Below are 15,983 nucleotides of genomic sequence, written 5' to 3'. Positions count from 1 at the left end.
AGGTAGAAGAAAACGTGCTAAAAGTGAGGACACAGTATCTACATGCTTAGTTAGGTTTGAGCAAAACTCAGCCTCTTTCTGTTTCAAAATAAAAGCGCTCTGATGACATTTCTGTGACAGATTCCCTTCAGGTGTTGTCACAAGGCTTTTTATTGTGAAATATTTGCAGGACTGTGTTGTTGACAATGCAGTGGCTTGCATGGCTTCATAAATGAGTGGAGAGTCTGCTTTTAATTGTGAAAATACAGTAGTACAGCAGCAGGCAGCTCTGCAGCAGCATCACAGCAACAAACGCTGTCAGTGTTAAAACCACAAGCATGCAAGTCGCAGCAGTTTGGCAATGTTTCCGTCACACACTGCACATGCATGCAGTGTGGTCCGGGTATGAGGAGTCTATTCCGTCAGATCAGTTCCTTAAACTAAGATGGAGAATATGGTAAACATTATACCTGCTAAACATCATCATGTTTTCACTGTATCCCAAAAGATTGCATTTAGCTCAAAGTACCACTGTGCCTCAGAACAGCCTCATTAGCATGGCTGAAGACTCTTAGTTTTGTTTTCTTTAATTTGATTTGGCAAATTACATTTTGTTTTTTATTCAGCTATCTGAAAATGTTGCCCTGGATTGCTGTAAAATGCACTCGGTTTTACGGAATACATCAAACAATGTGTAAGCAGCAATGTTTGCTCATAGAAATTCATGCTAAGATCTGAAATTAATTGATAGTAGCACCAATAACAGAATTATCTTGAATTCTGTATTTATTTTGAAAGCCATCCTAGACTACCATAGTCATAATGTGAGATATTCAGCTGTGTGTTTGTGGGTGGCTTTTTTCTTAAACAAAACCAGATCTCTTGGTTTTGCTTGGCTAGCCAGTTTTTGTATTTTAACCTTATGGTGCCATGTTTTTGGCAAGTACAGAACACCCCCTCCTCCGAGCCCTTCGTGGGGCAATTAGGAGACCCCACAGCAGCGCTTTGCAGGGCCGACTTGGCCCCTGTGGCCCCACCAGTGGCTATGTGAACCAATGAGGAGAAGTTAGCGGGTGTGTTTAGTGGTCAGCCCCAGAGCCAGGAGGAGCCGCAGGCTGGGCTCCCCTGCTCCCATTCAAACTTGTGAACACTGACAGTTGTGCCACTTAAGGGACTTGCAAGTGGCACGACCGGCATCATTGTGTGATCTTGGGAAACCCACAGCTGCTGAATGAGCTCCAGGGCCGTCCCATTGTGCTCGAGGGTCACCCACGGCCCCCTCCCGAACACATGCACATACACACACACACATACACACACACTCATCAGCCCATCTCCCAATCCAATCAAGGAGGTAAAGAGGGAGGGGGTACAGCCCCCTCTATTTATTCACTCAGAAACTCATTTATACAGCCTTGCATAGTCAGAGATACAGTGGCATTTTAGCTGAAATTGTTGAATGATTTTTATACTAAACGCAAATAATAAACTGTTTACTAACTTTTCTAATAAGGCCGAGATATATTATAGAAGTTTCGCTAATATGTGTTCACCTAACACTGGACAAACATGACACAATCATTTTTTTTCTTAAACTGACAGTGATTAATATTTAACTCGTGGGTCTGAATAAACCCATTTTGTTTTGAGATTTTAGACATTTTACTTTTTAAGAAAAAACGTTCAAATATTAGATACACTGTCCTTCGTGAGTGTGTATCGCAGAGGGAGACTGGTATTTTCACACTGGGTGTCACCAACCTTTTAGTGTCCCTAAGTGTTTGTGTTGATTGGCCATTAGTATCAGAGATCTGAATATGCTAATTTGTCCCCAGTCAATTATCACCAATTAGCTGAGACGGTAGGTATTACTCTCTCAGGGCATGGACTGTCCTTCTTCGCCCCGTCTTCATTTTAGTTTCCACCCCTGCACCCTTGTACCAGCAACCCTCTCCACCCCCGCTAACCCCCTCCCTCGGCCCCATCCGTGTGGGACAGTGCACGCTGTTACTTTGGGTGGGGGTTACTGGTAATTAATTAGTAGGCGAGCTTCAGCCTGGTTTGATGGTCTGCTGACTGAGTGGGGTGCACCCCGGGATGGGATTATTGGGACTTTTTGACCTAAATAGCCAGTCCAGTGCGTGGGTCCCGGGACAATGGGGGCTGACTGGTCTCGACCACAGACACAGACCATGGCCAATTATCTATTGATTGGTGCTTTACTTTGGCTGTGCCTCTTCACAGCTCTGTCACCAACACACTCACTGACCATGTCACCTTCAATAAGAGCGCCCCGAGAAGAACTTGTAGACACACACAAACATGCACTGTTAATTAAGATCTACATGGTAACGTTTTTAGACAAGCACAATAATTATTTTACACTAATGATGCTTATAATAGGTACACCTGTCAAACTGCTCTGCGGGCTAGAGTTTGATATTTCACTAATGGATGTAATGGAGAGAATTCAAGAGAGAGAGAGAGTGAATTTTATTTTAATTGATGTATTTATTTTGCATCCAGGAATAATCACGCTACGTCTGCATTGTGCTGTTATTTTGTGTTTGTGTCCAGAGGGTGAAAGCGGGAATTCTGAAGGCTTTCAACAATCCCACAGAAAAGACAGCAGATGAGGAGACCAAACGCCAAGTCAAAGGTTCATACGCTCACTGCAGTGGAGAGATGGCAGAGATCAATAGTCCCATCTTGTGGCAGTTAATGGAAATACAGCTCTGATAGGAATCTGGCAAAGGGTTCCTTGATGGAAGAGAGCCCAGTATAGTCTTTGTTAGATAAAACTTCAATTTTACCTGCAAAATTTCTGTACATATTATTTTAAAAAGTTTATTTGCTAAATGAACAGCTTATCCAAACTTAATGAACTTAACTGAATCTATGTCAATTACAGATCAATTTTTTTGAAGCGGGTTTATATAGGGAATACATTACATGCAATAGATGTCAGTCAGCATGCCTCCAGTTTGGAGAATTAGGCTGAAGTCTGACACAGAAGCTTAACAATCTACTGCTGTGGAAAGGTCAGCAACAAACTTTTTTTTCTCACATAAAAAAATAAAATCAGTTTAAGTGTATGCTATATTGAGAATGTTTTTACTGCTGTAACTTAAAGTCAGACGGTGATTTCCGAGGGGAAAATTCAGCAGTTATATCACATTGAGAAAAACTGTGTTTTAACGTCGCTGAACACAGGAGCTGCTGGTTTACCAAAAGTTAGTTATCATGTGGTATTGTGTGACTTTGGCTCGTGAAACAGTTTGGATTCACCAAAGTTACACAATAGCAAGAATTAACAAACTGATCAAGGCAGTGGTAGACCAGCAGCTCCTGTGTTTGGTGAGCTAAAATTGCTGTTTTTGTCAATGCAGTCTGGTGGCTTTCACAAGGGCATAAATAGGGAACTGAAGCTGTTATCGTCTTCCCTGTTGGAACAGGCTGTCTGCTTCAAGGTAAAGCTGTGAAGATACTCTCACTGTATAGCATACCCTTAAACTGATATTGATATTTTTAGATGGGATTATTTTTGGTGGCTAAAATACATTTTGTTGGTGACCCCCGTCCACAGCAGTACATTGCTTAGCTTCCGTGTCGGACTACTGCAGGTTATACACTAAATACCCTATACAACCCACATACAAAAACTATCCCTTATATAGCCAATGTCTCACATTTAACACTGAAGAATAAGACCTTCGGAATAATTGTCATCATAAATTCAGAAAGTAAAATAACATCTGCATTTTTGAGTCCAAGAAGCTCACACCGTACAATGCAATTAGTTTTCCTTTCCTTTATTTGAGATATAATAGTGACCAGAATGGTTTAGTGGAGTGAATTGCTGGGTTATTCATTACATTATTCAACTGAAAACTGTTTCTCTCTCTTTTTCCTACTAGCATATGGAAAGGAAGGTGTGAAGATGAACTTTGTTGACCGCATTTTTGTGGGCGAGCTGACCAACACAATTATGTGTGAAGAGTGTGAGCACGTAAGTGTATGTGGGTGAACTATAGAATACACTGGGAACCAATCAGGCAGAGCTCAATGCGGTGCCCTCAACTGAACATGTATGAAGCGCAAGGTCAGTGAGTTCAAACACTTTCTTCTGCCAGCCTTGACTGATGTCAGTCGTTGCCTCTGAATACAGTACATGTGTAACCCAGTTAAGCTTTGTTCTGAAAGTTTGTTTTATTTTCAACTGCTTATTACTGCAGGAAGTACCATATATTGCCAGACAATTTCAGTCATAAAGTAATAGAAATTTGGCAGTGACCTGAGGTCAGTTGCCTTTTCTCCTCTAGCTTTTACATTCAGGCAAAATTTTGACTTTGACACCCACAACCAAAGTATGAACTGAAAAATCAGTCAGAGGAAACAGAAGTCCACAGGAAAAACAAAACCAAAAAGCCCTTCAGGGACCAGCTCAAGCACCAACTGTTTGCAGCAGGCATTTACAATAACACGTGGGAGCTCAGCATGAAGTTGTTAACAAAGCAAATGCCACTATGAAAACTAATGAACATCCTTGAAGGTAGAGAGCACCAGGTGTGGAGCTGGAGAGGAAAAACAGAGAAAAAGCCGCTTCCTAGATCTCCACTCAGTCTGTTGAAAATCTGCAACAGAGGTTTACTGTTAACAGCTAGCTTTGTCTTTTGACTATTTAAGAAGTGGCTGTATGTATATGAAGACTTGCATGTGATTGCTCTTTCAGATCTCCACAGTGAAGGAGGCTTTCATAGACATCTCTTTACCCATCATAGAGGAGAGGGTGAGCTGCTTCAGTTGTTCATAAGAAAATCAGTCGAAATGATTTTTACCCTGAGAATCACTCTCAAACAGCGTACCTATTTTAATGAGTAAGAAATGTGCCTGTTATTTTACAGATGGCATGATTGGTTTTGTGTTTTGTATGTTTTATTGCTTTTAACAGAAAAAAAAAATCTGTTATATTGTTTATGGTTCCAATTTGAACTGATTATGCTTTATTTGTCGTACTCAGATATCAAAACCATCCAACCCTGGTAGGCTGGGGAAGGGCAGCCGGGAGCAGGACACCCACATGACTCACAGTGACCAGGTTTTTTCTGCAGCGCACTCTGTCAACAGAAACACCAGGAAGCTGAGTGGACAGGTAGGGATGTGTATGTGAAGTGTGTGATGATAAAGAAGTGCCTGTGATGCTTTTTGATTCTCTTTACTGTTTATATTCATGCATCTCATAAAGAAATGTTCTGCTGGCTTTGTTCATTTGGTTTTTTGTTTGGGTTTTTCTGCCTTTTTTTTTTTATCTCCACTGGTTGCAAACTGATGTAGATACACATATTGTGATGTGCAAAGGCCGCGGCTGACTTTTTATTTATTTCATGTCAGTTGCTTTTTCTCCCCTTCTTTGTGTGATTTTAAAAGAAGACAAAGCCTGGCTCTTTAAATTCTACAAAGAAATAGTCTTCACCCACAATTAAGATACAAAACAATGACAAGATGTCAAATACACGATAAAATAGTGGGCAAACTGATCAAGGATATTTTTAAGATGTGCAATTATAACTACATGTTTATCAATTTGATACTTACTAAGGTATTTTACAATGGTGTCACACCCTATTTCCGTCTAGAATCTGCTATAACGATCAGTCTGCAGGATTTATTAAGATCTAATGGTGAGGACTGCAGATTGCACACAGCCGAAATTTCTCCCAGGGGGCTGCTAACTATAAAGGGCCATGCGAAAACACGAGCGGCCCTGTCTAGAGCCAGTGGTTGATTTGTCTGCTCTATGCTGTAGATATAAACAGCTCATTTTAAGGTTGCAAAAACACGATGATTCTTCTTTTTCAGGTGATACTACACTAAAAAACAGTACTTATATAGCATAGTTATTATATTATATTATGTTTTCGCCAATACATTTTCCTAAATTGTACTTGCACATCTGAAAATCATACTAAATCATCCTTTCCTAAAACACACCAGAGTCGGCAACACTAGATATTTCATATGATTTACAATGTGGAAGATGGATTACTGCAACATCTCACCAAACTATATTTTTCTGTGATTTTTGGGCCAGAAAAACTCTCCTTAGAGAGTGAAATCTGTTGCTTTAAAATAATATTATAATTATGCCATAAAACTCCAAATATAAACCTGATCCCAATTAAACGCACAATCCCTTTAACTAGCCTGGTGTGGTTACACACTTGGACAAATTAAAGCCTGTCTCAATTAAAGGCCTCGTTACCATACATATTCTTTTTGTAGAGGTTTTTTGGATGTATAAAACCAGGTTGTTGGCTACCCGCTGGAGCTAATGTTACTTAGTTGCTTAGATCATGCATACAAATATTAATGTTTAAACTTTTGTCAATGTGGATATGCTGCAAATATGGTTAGCTTATTAAGATTCTCTACGATTCAATCATTCAGTGAATTTTGCTGAAGGCACAAGCACCAAAGGAGACAACGGTATTGACATAGTAAACAAGAGAGATGCAGAAAAGAGGTTTAAATAAACAATTTGACTGTATTTCCCATCCTTGTTGAGCAGCAGACACCGGTTGGAAATATAGGTATGTTGAGCTCAGTGGTTTAAAAAATAATAGCCTGGGGTATGAATTAAAGTTTATATTATGCTAATTGCGAAAATGTCAGTCCTACAGAAGGATGTTGGAATCTTTTGCATGCCTTTATTGAAAATTTGAATACTTCAATTCACATTTGAGGCGTGCCAAAAATAGTTATGTTGAAAGATGGACAGAAAATGTATCAAGATCCTTTTTAACAAACATGTTAAATTGCCATGAGTCTGCATAACTAAAAGTGTCCGATTTATCTGTTCTTGTTGCCCCCAGAAGCAACAGAGCAGGAGGTCTTCGAGCTCTGTGGAGGAGAAGGGAGCAGGCTGCAGTGCGGAGCGGCCGGAGGAGGAGGGAGTAGCCGGTGGATCAGCCCGTGGTGTCTCTGTTTGCAAGATGGCCGCCGCCGGCAGCTTATCAGATGGCAGTGAAAGAGACTCAGGTGCTCAGGACAGCAGTAATGACGCTGACAGCGAGGCCTCAGAGAGCGAGTGGGCCCCGCGCACCTCCTCCTCCAGCCACAGCCACGGGCACATGTCCACCCCATCGTCCACATCCACCCTCACTCCATCCCCTACACCCGTTACTGCCTCCTCCCCCTCGTCATCCTCCTCCATGAGGCAAAGTGGTGCCGTAGAGCAGCTCGTCACTGCTGTGTCTAAAGTCAACCTCGGGTTCACATCTGGAGACTGCTCTCCTTCCACGCACTGTTCTCAGGAGGAGCAGGGAGAAACACGAGATAACCTCCACCATCAGCACCACCAGGGGGCCTTCCAGGCTCTGTCCCACAGTTACACACCCAGCTCCAAGGAGTGCTCCATCCAGTCCTGCCTCCACCAGTTCACCTCAGTGGAACTGCTGATGGGCAACAACAAGCTGCTGTGTGAGAGCTGCACTGAACGCAGACAGAAGCAGCTGCGCAAGAGCAGCTCAGCCGGTAAGACAGAACATCTGGAGTGACAACTTTGAAGAGCCGCAAGTTCCTAACTGCAAATACTTGGTGCAAATATGCTGGTGCAAATGATTCTAAATTATTGCCATTAGCACCGCAACTAACAATTTTTTTCATTATCGATTAATCTGCCCATTATTCTTTCAATTTATGGTTTTGTTAACTACATGTCAGAAAATTGTGAGAAAAGCCTTGTGTAAGCTGTGTGTGTAATTTCCCAGAGCTCAGTGTGAAGAACAATTTAAATGGTATGTTTTATCCGACTAACCTTCAAAAAGAATACCCAAGCTATTCAGTTTTTTTTATCACATATGAGAAGGAAAAGTAACAAAGTCTCATATTTAAGAAGCATAAAACCAGAAAATGTTTGGCTTTTTTGCTTAAAATAATGCTTAAAAACATTTTGATTATTAAAATTAATTTTCTGTCTCTCAATTAATTAATTGACTAATTGTTGCGGCTCTTATTGCAAGATTATTGTCCATCTGATCTAGATGTCACAGGACATCTGTTGGAAATCTTAAAGTGAAACTCAACATTCAAAATCGATCTTTAGGATATTAAACTCCCCCTGTAGGCTTTGAGTGTTTGCTGCAAATAGTTTGGAGTTTCGTCCTTTGTGGAGCTGTACGCAACTTGATTTCTTGCCAGTTACAGAAGATTTCAACAACAACCAGATTTCTCTCTGAAAGAAGTATCAATACATCCATAGAAACTTCTCAGTCTGAGAAGATGTGAATCCAGAAATAGATTCACATCTTTGCTCAGTGTGTCCACTATGTTACAAACACGCTGCTATAATACAACTGACCAGTTCAGTTCATCAGTAGCAGCGTGTGTTTGCACACATCAGGGCAAGCGCAAAGTATAACCAGTGTCAAAATTAAGGTTTACATTCCCACTTTTTTTTTGCAATGGTCAGTTTCTCTGTGGCTCCAGATGTCCCTGTGATCCTGTAGTGCTTTTCAGTGTTCGTTTTAATAAATGAAATCTGATTTCAAGAGATTTATGACGTTGTTCAACAGATATACCTGACATTTCTGTTTGTTCTGTTAATGACAGACAAGAAGGTGGAAAAGATTTACACCAGCGCCAGGAAGCAAATGCTGATATCTTCGCTGCCTCCTGTCATCACACTGCATCTTAAACGCTTCCATCAGGTGAGCAGACGCACACCGCCCTTTTATCATAATGTTGTATGCAGTAGTGTGTGTATTTACACATCCTAAACAGTTACAGGCTTTTGTTGTGGTTTACAGGCCTAAATTTACATCGGAGCTTTGTATTTTTGTATTTTAAGGCAGGGATGAATTTACGAAAAGTGAACCGCCATGTTGACTTTCCCCTGATCTTGGATCTGGCTCCGTTCTGCTCGGCATCCTGCAAGGTAAAATATGTTCTGTGTACTCAAATCAAACTTTTTTAAGTTATGTTTATCATAACAGGATTTCAAAGTCAATCTTACACGTACCTCTATTTACTATTACAGTACGAAGGTCCCTATTAGTTCGTGGTTCACTTTGGAATCAACATTTTTTGTTGCTTCAGTTCCTTAAGAATATCAATCAATCTCTGTATCTGTACTTTTTCACACTTTTTGTTAACCTTTTTTTCTGTTTTTTTCCTAGAACCTTGCAGCTGGTGAGCGTGTCCTCTACAGTCTGTATGGGATTGTCGAACACAGTGGCTCGATGCGGGGGGGCCACTACACTGCATATGTAAAAGTGCGTGCTCCCCAGAGGAAAACAGAGCAGCACCACAGGAACCTGCCAGGTCAGGGCTTTAGTCTCTGAGCTCCTTTAACACCTATAATCTATTTTCTGCGTTGGTGTGTTTGTTTGCTGTTTATGAAAGAGGTCAGCACTTTGCAGCAGAGGCCTCGCTCCTCATAACCTTGAAGATGTCCTCGACTAAGGACATGATGAAGTCATTCATTCATTGTCATTTTCTTCTTTATCTCAAGGAGTGTGTCCAGGTTTACAGAATAGCACTGAAAGGTAGTTTTATAAGAACAGGAAATGTGTTGTCCTTGGTGCTAACAAGCTAAAGACTGGACATCGTGGTTGGTGATGACACAGGGATCAAACATGTTGTCATGGTGACTGCTTGTTTTTACCTGTTGTAACATCCAGGGTCTGTCATTTCTTTCTTAGAAACAAACTTCGCTTCACTTCACCTCAACATTGCCCTTTAGATGCCTTATTTGAAAAAGAATAAGTTAATGCAATGCAGTATTTTCAGTTTAATTTGGTCTCCAGATGAGAATGATGAATAACTGCCAGGCCAGTTTTAACCCAAAGCACTCTGTTTGCAGTTACCTAATTTAGCAATGAAGTGCACAGATTTGCATCAGTACTGCTGATGAGTCTTTTAGCTGTTGAATAAATTGTCTAAATGACTGTTTAGATATGTGTCTCAAAATTTTATAAAACTGAAACGAGCTTCAGTAAGTCACATTTCGTTCTCTACACTGCTGTTTCTATTTTATAACAAACATCATGAGAGATAAATCTGGGCCACCAAGGCTGACTGATACACAGAGACAGCTTCAGATCAAGCTGACATGTCCCAAACATGAAGGAGTGCAACATAAAACAAGGTCCCCTTCCCTTCCCAGTCCTCACATCAGGCCTTGTAAGACTGGAAAACTACAGTTTACGCATTAATGCCTCTTACGGTCGAAACACACAAAGCCGTAATCAGATGAACACTAGCGGCGATAAAATCCTCCTGCTGCATCACCCTCATGTGGCTGTGTCATGGCCAAAACGTTGCACATAAACACACCAAACTGACAGCCAACAAGTACATATGTTCTGCGCCTGTATAAGGGGAAATATCCCTCCATACCAGGAGACGGTGGCTGTCTGTAATAGTCATTCAAAATGGGAAACAAGAAGACCACCATGAAGCCAGTTAGCACATTAACAACACAACCAAATATTGAAAAAAAACAGAGCATATTTACTGTTTGGCAGTGAGCAGCAACAACTACAGTATGTTAAGAGCTCAATGGTTAAAGAAAAACAATCTTACCTCATAAATCAAGTTTGTTTCAACCTCACTCACTCTTATTTTCTCCCTTCCGTTTCCCTTTTTGTGTGCTGAGCTGAACGGCCAGTCAGGGTGATGTCATTTACCAGTGGGCTCCACGGCCGCCACTGTCAATTCAACACACTGAATCAGTGGAAAAAAAGTTGGCAAGGGTCAATGGTGCAGGACATATCGTGATGACGAGGACCACAGATGCTCTCTGTCGGTCCAACCTGGGCGGACGGTCGTCGGCTTAATGTGTCTTGGCCTTTATATAGCATTGCAGGATATTTTATCTTTAGGGGGAACCTTGGTCAAAATAACAAAAAGAAAACTGCCAAAATAAATAAATCAATAAATAACCATGACAATAAAAAGAAGAAATAGGTGTATGAAAGACAAATGTGATCTACCCTGATAATTTCGGGGTTACATGGATGGTTACATCTCTGACAGATATAAAGTAACCTTTAATGGTATTTACACTATGATCAGGGTACTTTAGGTAGGGACACACATTGAATGCGTTTACATGGAAGTATTCTGTTTATGTGTTTGAGCATGTAAACAGCACTCTTTAAGAAACTGGGGTGTATAAGCAGAATGTGAACAACCCAATTTCTCTGTGCTCATGTAAACGCCTTATCCTGAATATGATCATAACCAGGATAAGCCTGATCAGCGGCTTATTCGTGTCCATGTAACCGCAGTCATTATGACTGTTGAAGCAATTATGAGAATGATTCGTTCGTGACGACAAGGCAGCAAGACATTCAGACACACAGCGAACTAGCAGGCACACACACCCCAGCTAGCAGGATACAGTGTACATGAAAAAACACAAAGCAACTGAAAACAGTGTGTCATGGTTTTGTTGTTGTTGTGGTGATTCTCTTGGTGCCAGAATACAGCAGCCAGTAGAGGAATCTCAGTTTAAAGCACTCTACATTGGCTGCAGCATTTAGCTATGATGGTCTCAGCTTGAGTGCTGTTTGATGGAGAGAACGAGTTTTGGTCGCCTTGTGATATTGAGAAGCGTGTTTTATGCTGGTTTTGCTCAGTCCATCATCTTCGTTGAAAAGTATTATTTACAGCTCCTTCACATATCTGTGTTTACCCGCACTGTACTTAAGTCATTTTTTTATCCCCAGCATGAGACAAATACAGCACTAAACGACTGCTTATTTCTCAAATAATGAATAATTCTCTGTGCCCCTAAAAATTTACAGTGTGTGTGTGTGTGTGTGTGTGTGTTTTAGGTGCAAGGGATGCCAGCAGCAGCCTCCAGGGCCAGTGGGTGTACATCAGTGATACCACCGTTCAGACGGTACCAGAGTCAAGGGTACTCAACTCTCAGGCATACTTGCTCTTCTACGAGGAAATGCTGTAAAGTGGCGAGCAGAGATTTCTGTGTTTGCTTTGTATTGTTTTTGTTACATGCCTGTACTACTTTTCATACTGTATCTGTGAGTAGGTGGAGGGAAGAAAAGGGAAAGACTTCGCTGAGAACTCACATCTTACATGAATTGAATGGCAATTGAGTCATTTGCAAACATATTCTCAATTAAAATCGGCATCTCTGAATTTCTTAGATTATAGACTCTCCCCAAAAGTGAAGCCAAAATGGCTGCAGTAAAGGTCATAAACCTGCCCTCTATGTGTTAGCAAATAGGACATGGGCTAAAGTAAAAACTCAAGTGTTCGTTTTTCTAATAAATTTCATTGGAATTATTTATTTGATGCTATAAAAGGGGGTTTTGATGTCATGAATGACGACGATGATGTTTGTGCCAATCAATTTTCTCTCGATCCATGGCACTGCTTGCGATTGGTCGCACAGCAGGAACTGGCTACTGCACAGACTCTGGCTCCAAATGCTGTCGTCATTACAAGATAGCAGTGACTGAAGCCGGATATTTTGGCTTCATTTTTGTACAGTGGGAGGAAGAGGAGACAAGTTGTCCGTCTTTAAACACAGACAGTGGTTCTCAACCAAGACAGTTCCGAAGTGCTAAAAGCTGCAGTTCATCAAATGTGCACTTGAGATTGGCTTTAAAGCAGAGTGAATCCTCATAGACCCCCATGTTAAAATGCCCAACTTTACAGCAGAACTTAACATGTTTACACCCTGGTACAAAAAAAACAGGTGCCGTCTCTTAGCTTATTATAACTTCCATGACAACTGTACAAGGAGTGAATTTTTTTATAACTCTACATGCTGTTAAGGCCCAAAGTCACACATAATTAAGGGCAGGGCCACATGAGTGACAGGCTGTTTGTGGCACGTTATTACAGTCTCTAAGTCAGATCCACACCTCCCTTTTCTAACATTTTTCATGTCAAGAAACCCTAAACTGAAAACACATTCAGTCGCAGGCTCCCACTTGATAAGATTTTGCTTCAGGGACCTCCAGCTGAAAAGATTTTGGTCGCAAATGATTAAGACCAGGATTTTTTTGGTTATCAACTATAGTTGTGCAGAAAAAAAAAAAAAACATGAGAAAGTGAAACTTGACCGGTAATCACTCTTACTTACATAGGGCTAACGTCTATAGTCAATTAAGTGGCTAAAATAAAACACCAACCCCCTGGAACTTACTCAAGGACCCCTGGGGGTCCGAGAACTCCTGTTTGAGAACCACTGGTCTGAGGTATATTAAATACAAGTTATTATTTTCAGATTTTCACTCTTGTTTCAAAAACCCTACCCTTTAAATAGAGGTCAGGAGAAAAAAATGTTACAGAACCTGAGCTGCTCAGTGTTCACCGTCAATCTCTGTCACGAACACGTGCCTGAGATGTTAAGTGCATGGAGTTTTCTACAGTAACTAACAGGAGACAAGCAGACTTATCGCATGCTAAACTGCACTCAGCACTGACTAGTTGATGTCAAGTGTATGTGCATGTGCACATACACACGTATGAGTGAATGAGCGAGTGAGAGACAGGAGAATGTAGATTTAAGGTGCTATGTGTATCATTTTCACACCAGTAAACCATTGCCAGGTTAAATTTGAGTTGGTATTATAACTAGTATTGTTTAAACAGGTCAGCTTCTCAGTCATTTTTTTCTGGTGATGACAGATGATATATATGGTAAGAAATGCCAAGACAGAAATGATTTCAGACATGTTTGTTCTTTTCAATGAAGAGAATCACACATGAGCGATATCATTCATGACAGAGTCTATGGAAAACAAGGGCGTACATTTAAGAAACTCAAGCACTACTAATACAGTACCAATGGTAGAGCTGGACAATATGGAAAAGATAAAATTTCACGATATTTGTTGACCAAATACCTTGATGTGGATATTGCTGCAATATTGCAGGACTGACTGTTCTTGCTTTTGCAAAATATTTACCCAGTGAGATTTTTGTTAAATAATCATCAGTAATGTGGATATAGTGTGGAAATGGGTAAAGGAAAGTAATAGAACAGTCTGGTAAGTTCAGAAAATTACATAACTTTACCGTAATGCAGCCTTTAAAACCAGGATATCACAAAACTTATGATATTATGATATTCAAAATCTGAGATGATACCTAGCTAATATCACAACAGTGTTTCCTACACGTTTTTGTGGGTCCGTGAGCACAGTGCAGGTGGAACTCATCATGGTTTCTTTTTTCATAAGCAGCAGCTCAAGGAGTTTTGGTTGTGGGGGTATATAGTTGATCTGTTAAAACAGTCAGGCTGATGCAGCTGCCAAGAAGCTAGCGCAATTAACTGTCAAGTTTTACTTTCACTGCGTCTGACATTCTGCTGCTCCATCTGTGTCCAGAGTACGCTCTGTGCTCTGAGAGTGTGGTGAAATGAAAAAATCAAGATGTATATATTTATTTCAGTAGCACTCCTAATGATAGTGATCAATACGTGATGGCAGTTGTCTTAATCATGATAGACTGCCACAAATGTGTGGGAAATATGTGATAATGTGTGGGAAACCCTGCATGATATTGATATAATATCAATATATTGCTCAGCTCTAACCAGTGGCGTAAAATAGTTTCTAGTAAGCTTTTGCCCCATTTATTTATGATAATAATAATAAACAAGCTTTGATGGCTTAAAGTCGTTATATATTAAGGTACTGGTTTAAATTGTTACACAAAGCACCTTTAAAGAACAGCACAATTATTTTACAGCCTCCTGTGAAAGGATTGTTTTACAGTATTGATTTTTTTTTTTACATCCGAATGTATCAATGTAAGACTATCAGTGACAGCCAAAGACAAGTTTTGCAACTGCAAGTCAGAGCAGAAAATCAAAAACCAAACCCACGAGAAGTTTACTACATACAGTTCCTTTGACATTTGTTCTTTCAAGGTCGTCAGCGTGGCTCTCGAGTGTCGTTGCACAAACAAACGCACTCAATGTTTATCAGACCAACAAAGCACCTTGTCTGCCTTCATTATATTCCAGCTCTACTGTAACTGTGTAGGTACACTCACAAACCCATTAAGATATTCAACAAAGAGTCAGTGCTGTGACAGACTGGCTTTTTATCTATGCTATCATTAAGGTTGAACTATAACAAAAAAAGAAACAAACTCAAAGGCTTTAAAAAGCCTAACTAGAAAAAAAAAAACATCTTTGCTGTAAAGTGCATGGGTTAATGTTCTAATGAATGTATTGCCTATTCTTGAAATATCTGTCAAATGAGCTGTCCATCTTTTTCTATGAAAATATTTTAGATGAAAACCTTTTTCTCGTTTCTTGGACATTTGCCAAAACAATAGAAAGGAAATGTTTGAATTTGTGCATCAGAATCTAGAGGTTTATTATTTTCTTTTTGAAACAAGGACAAATTCAGTGCCTGTGCTTCGGGTTTCAGAAACCTGTGCGTGGTGAGAGGAAAAACATACGCAGAGAGGAATATGTGTGGCATATTTATGTACAGTAAGCAAGTTACTGTAAGCAAAAATAATAAGGAATATATGTAACTGTACATACTAGAGACAATACAAAATCATGGTGCTTCAGGTGTGCAGGGTTTTATCTCAAGACAGCATTTTGTTTCCAGAAAAACAATGAATATCCTTTATGAAATGAAAAAAAATTTGGAATGAGTATACCTACATCCTGTATCAAAATAAATCTAATTTATGAACTGAATATTCCGCACTCATCGTTTTCACTCCGTCTACCCCCCTTGTGAAGAGAGAACACAAAGAAGGAAGGTTTTGCTGTTTCTGCTTTGGACTTGATGTCATCCTGTTTTTACTCTCAGCGAGATGTTGTCCACCATCGCTCTCAGCTGTCGCCGTGGATCCCGTGGTGCCATACTCACCCCATCCTCGCCTGTGATCAGCCCTGACGGGTGCAAAGCAGCACTGCTTCAGAACATGTCGCGAGCTGGTGAAGAGGAGGTGGGTGTGGAATCAGGAAAAGGGCAATGTCCAAAAACATCGGCTTGCAC

General features: G+C 40.4%; 1 protein-coding gene across 1 annotated transcript in view; it reads left to right on the top strand.

The window, feature by feature from the left end:
* The window catches only part of usp45 (ubiquitin specific peptidase 45), a 45,110-nt gene extending 29,431 nt beyond the window's left edge, over positions 1 to 15,679 (top strand). Inside the window, exons 10-18 of the mRNA XM_042489707.1 lie at positions 2,557 to 2,638; positions 3,897 to 3,988; positions 4,712 to 4,768; positions 5,000 to 5,131; positions 6,852 to 7,512; positions 8,590 to 8,687; positions 8,828 to 8,914; positions 9,156 to 9,300; positions 11,820 to 15,679. Coding sequence (XP_042345641.1) covers positions 2,557 to 2,638; positions 3,897 to 3,988; positions 4,712 to 4,768; positions 5,000 to 5,131; positions 6,852 to 7,512; positions 8,590 to 8,687; positions 8,828 to 8,914; positions 9,156 to 9,300; positions 11,820 to 11,950 — 1,485 coding nt within the window. The 3' untranslated portion in view covers positions 11,951 to 15,679. The remainder of the gene's footprint in view (positions 1 to 2,556; positions 2,639 to 3,896; positions 3,989 to 4,711; positions 4,769 to 4,999; positions 5,132 to 6,851; positions 7,513 to 8,589; positions 8,688 to 8,827; positions 8,915 to 9,155; positions 9,301 to 11,819) is intronic.
* The last annotated feature ends 304 nt before the right edge of the window (positions 15,680 to 15,983 follow it).

Source organism: Plectropomus leopardus, chromosome 7, assembly GCF_008729295.1.
Source record: "Plectropomus leopardus isolate mb chromosome 7, YSFRI_Pleo_2.0, whole genome shotgun sequence".
Classification (NCBI taxonomy): Eukaryota; Metazoa; Chordata; class Actinopteri; order Perciformes; family Serranidae; genus Plectropomus; species Plectropomus leopardus.
Note: the sequence above shows the minus strand (reverse complement) of the source record. Positions and strands in the feature narration are given on the sequence as shown.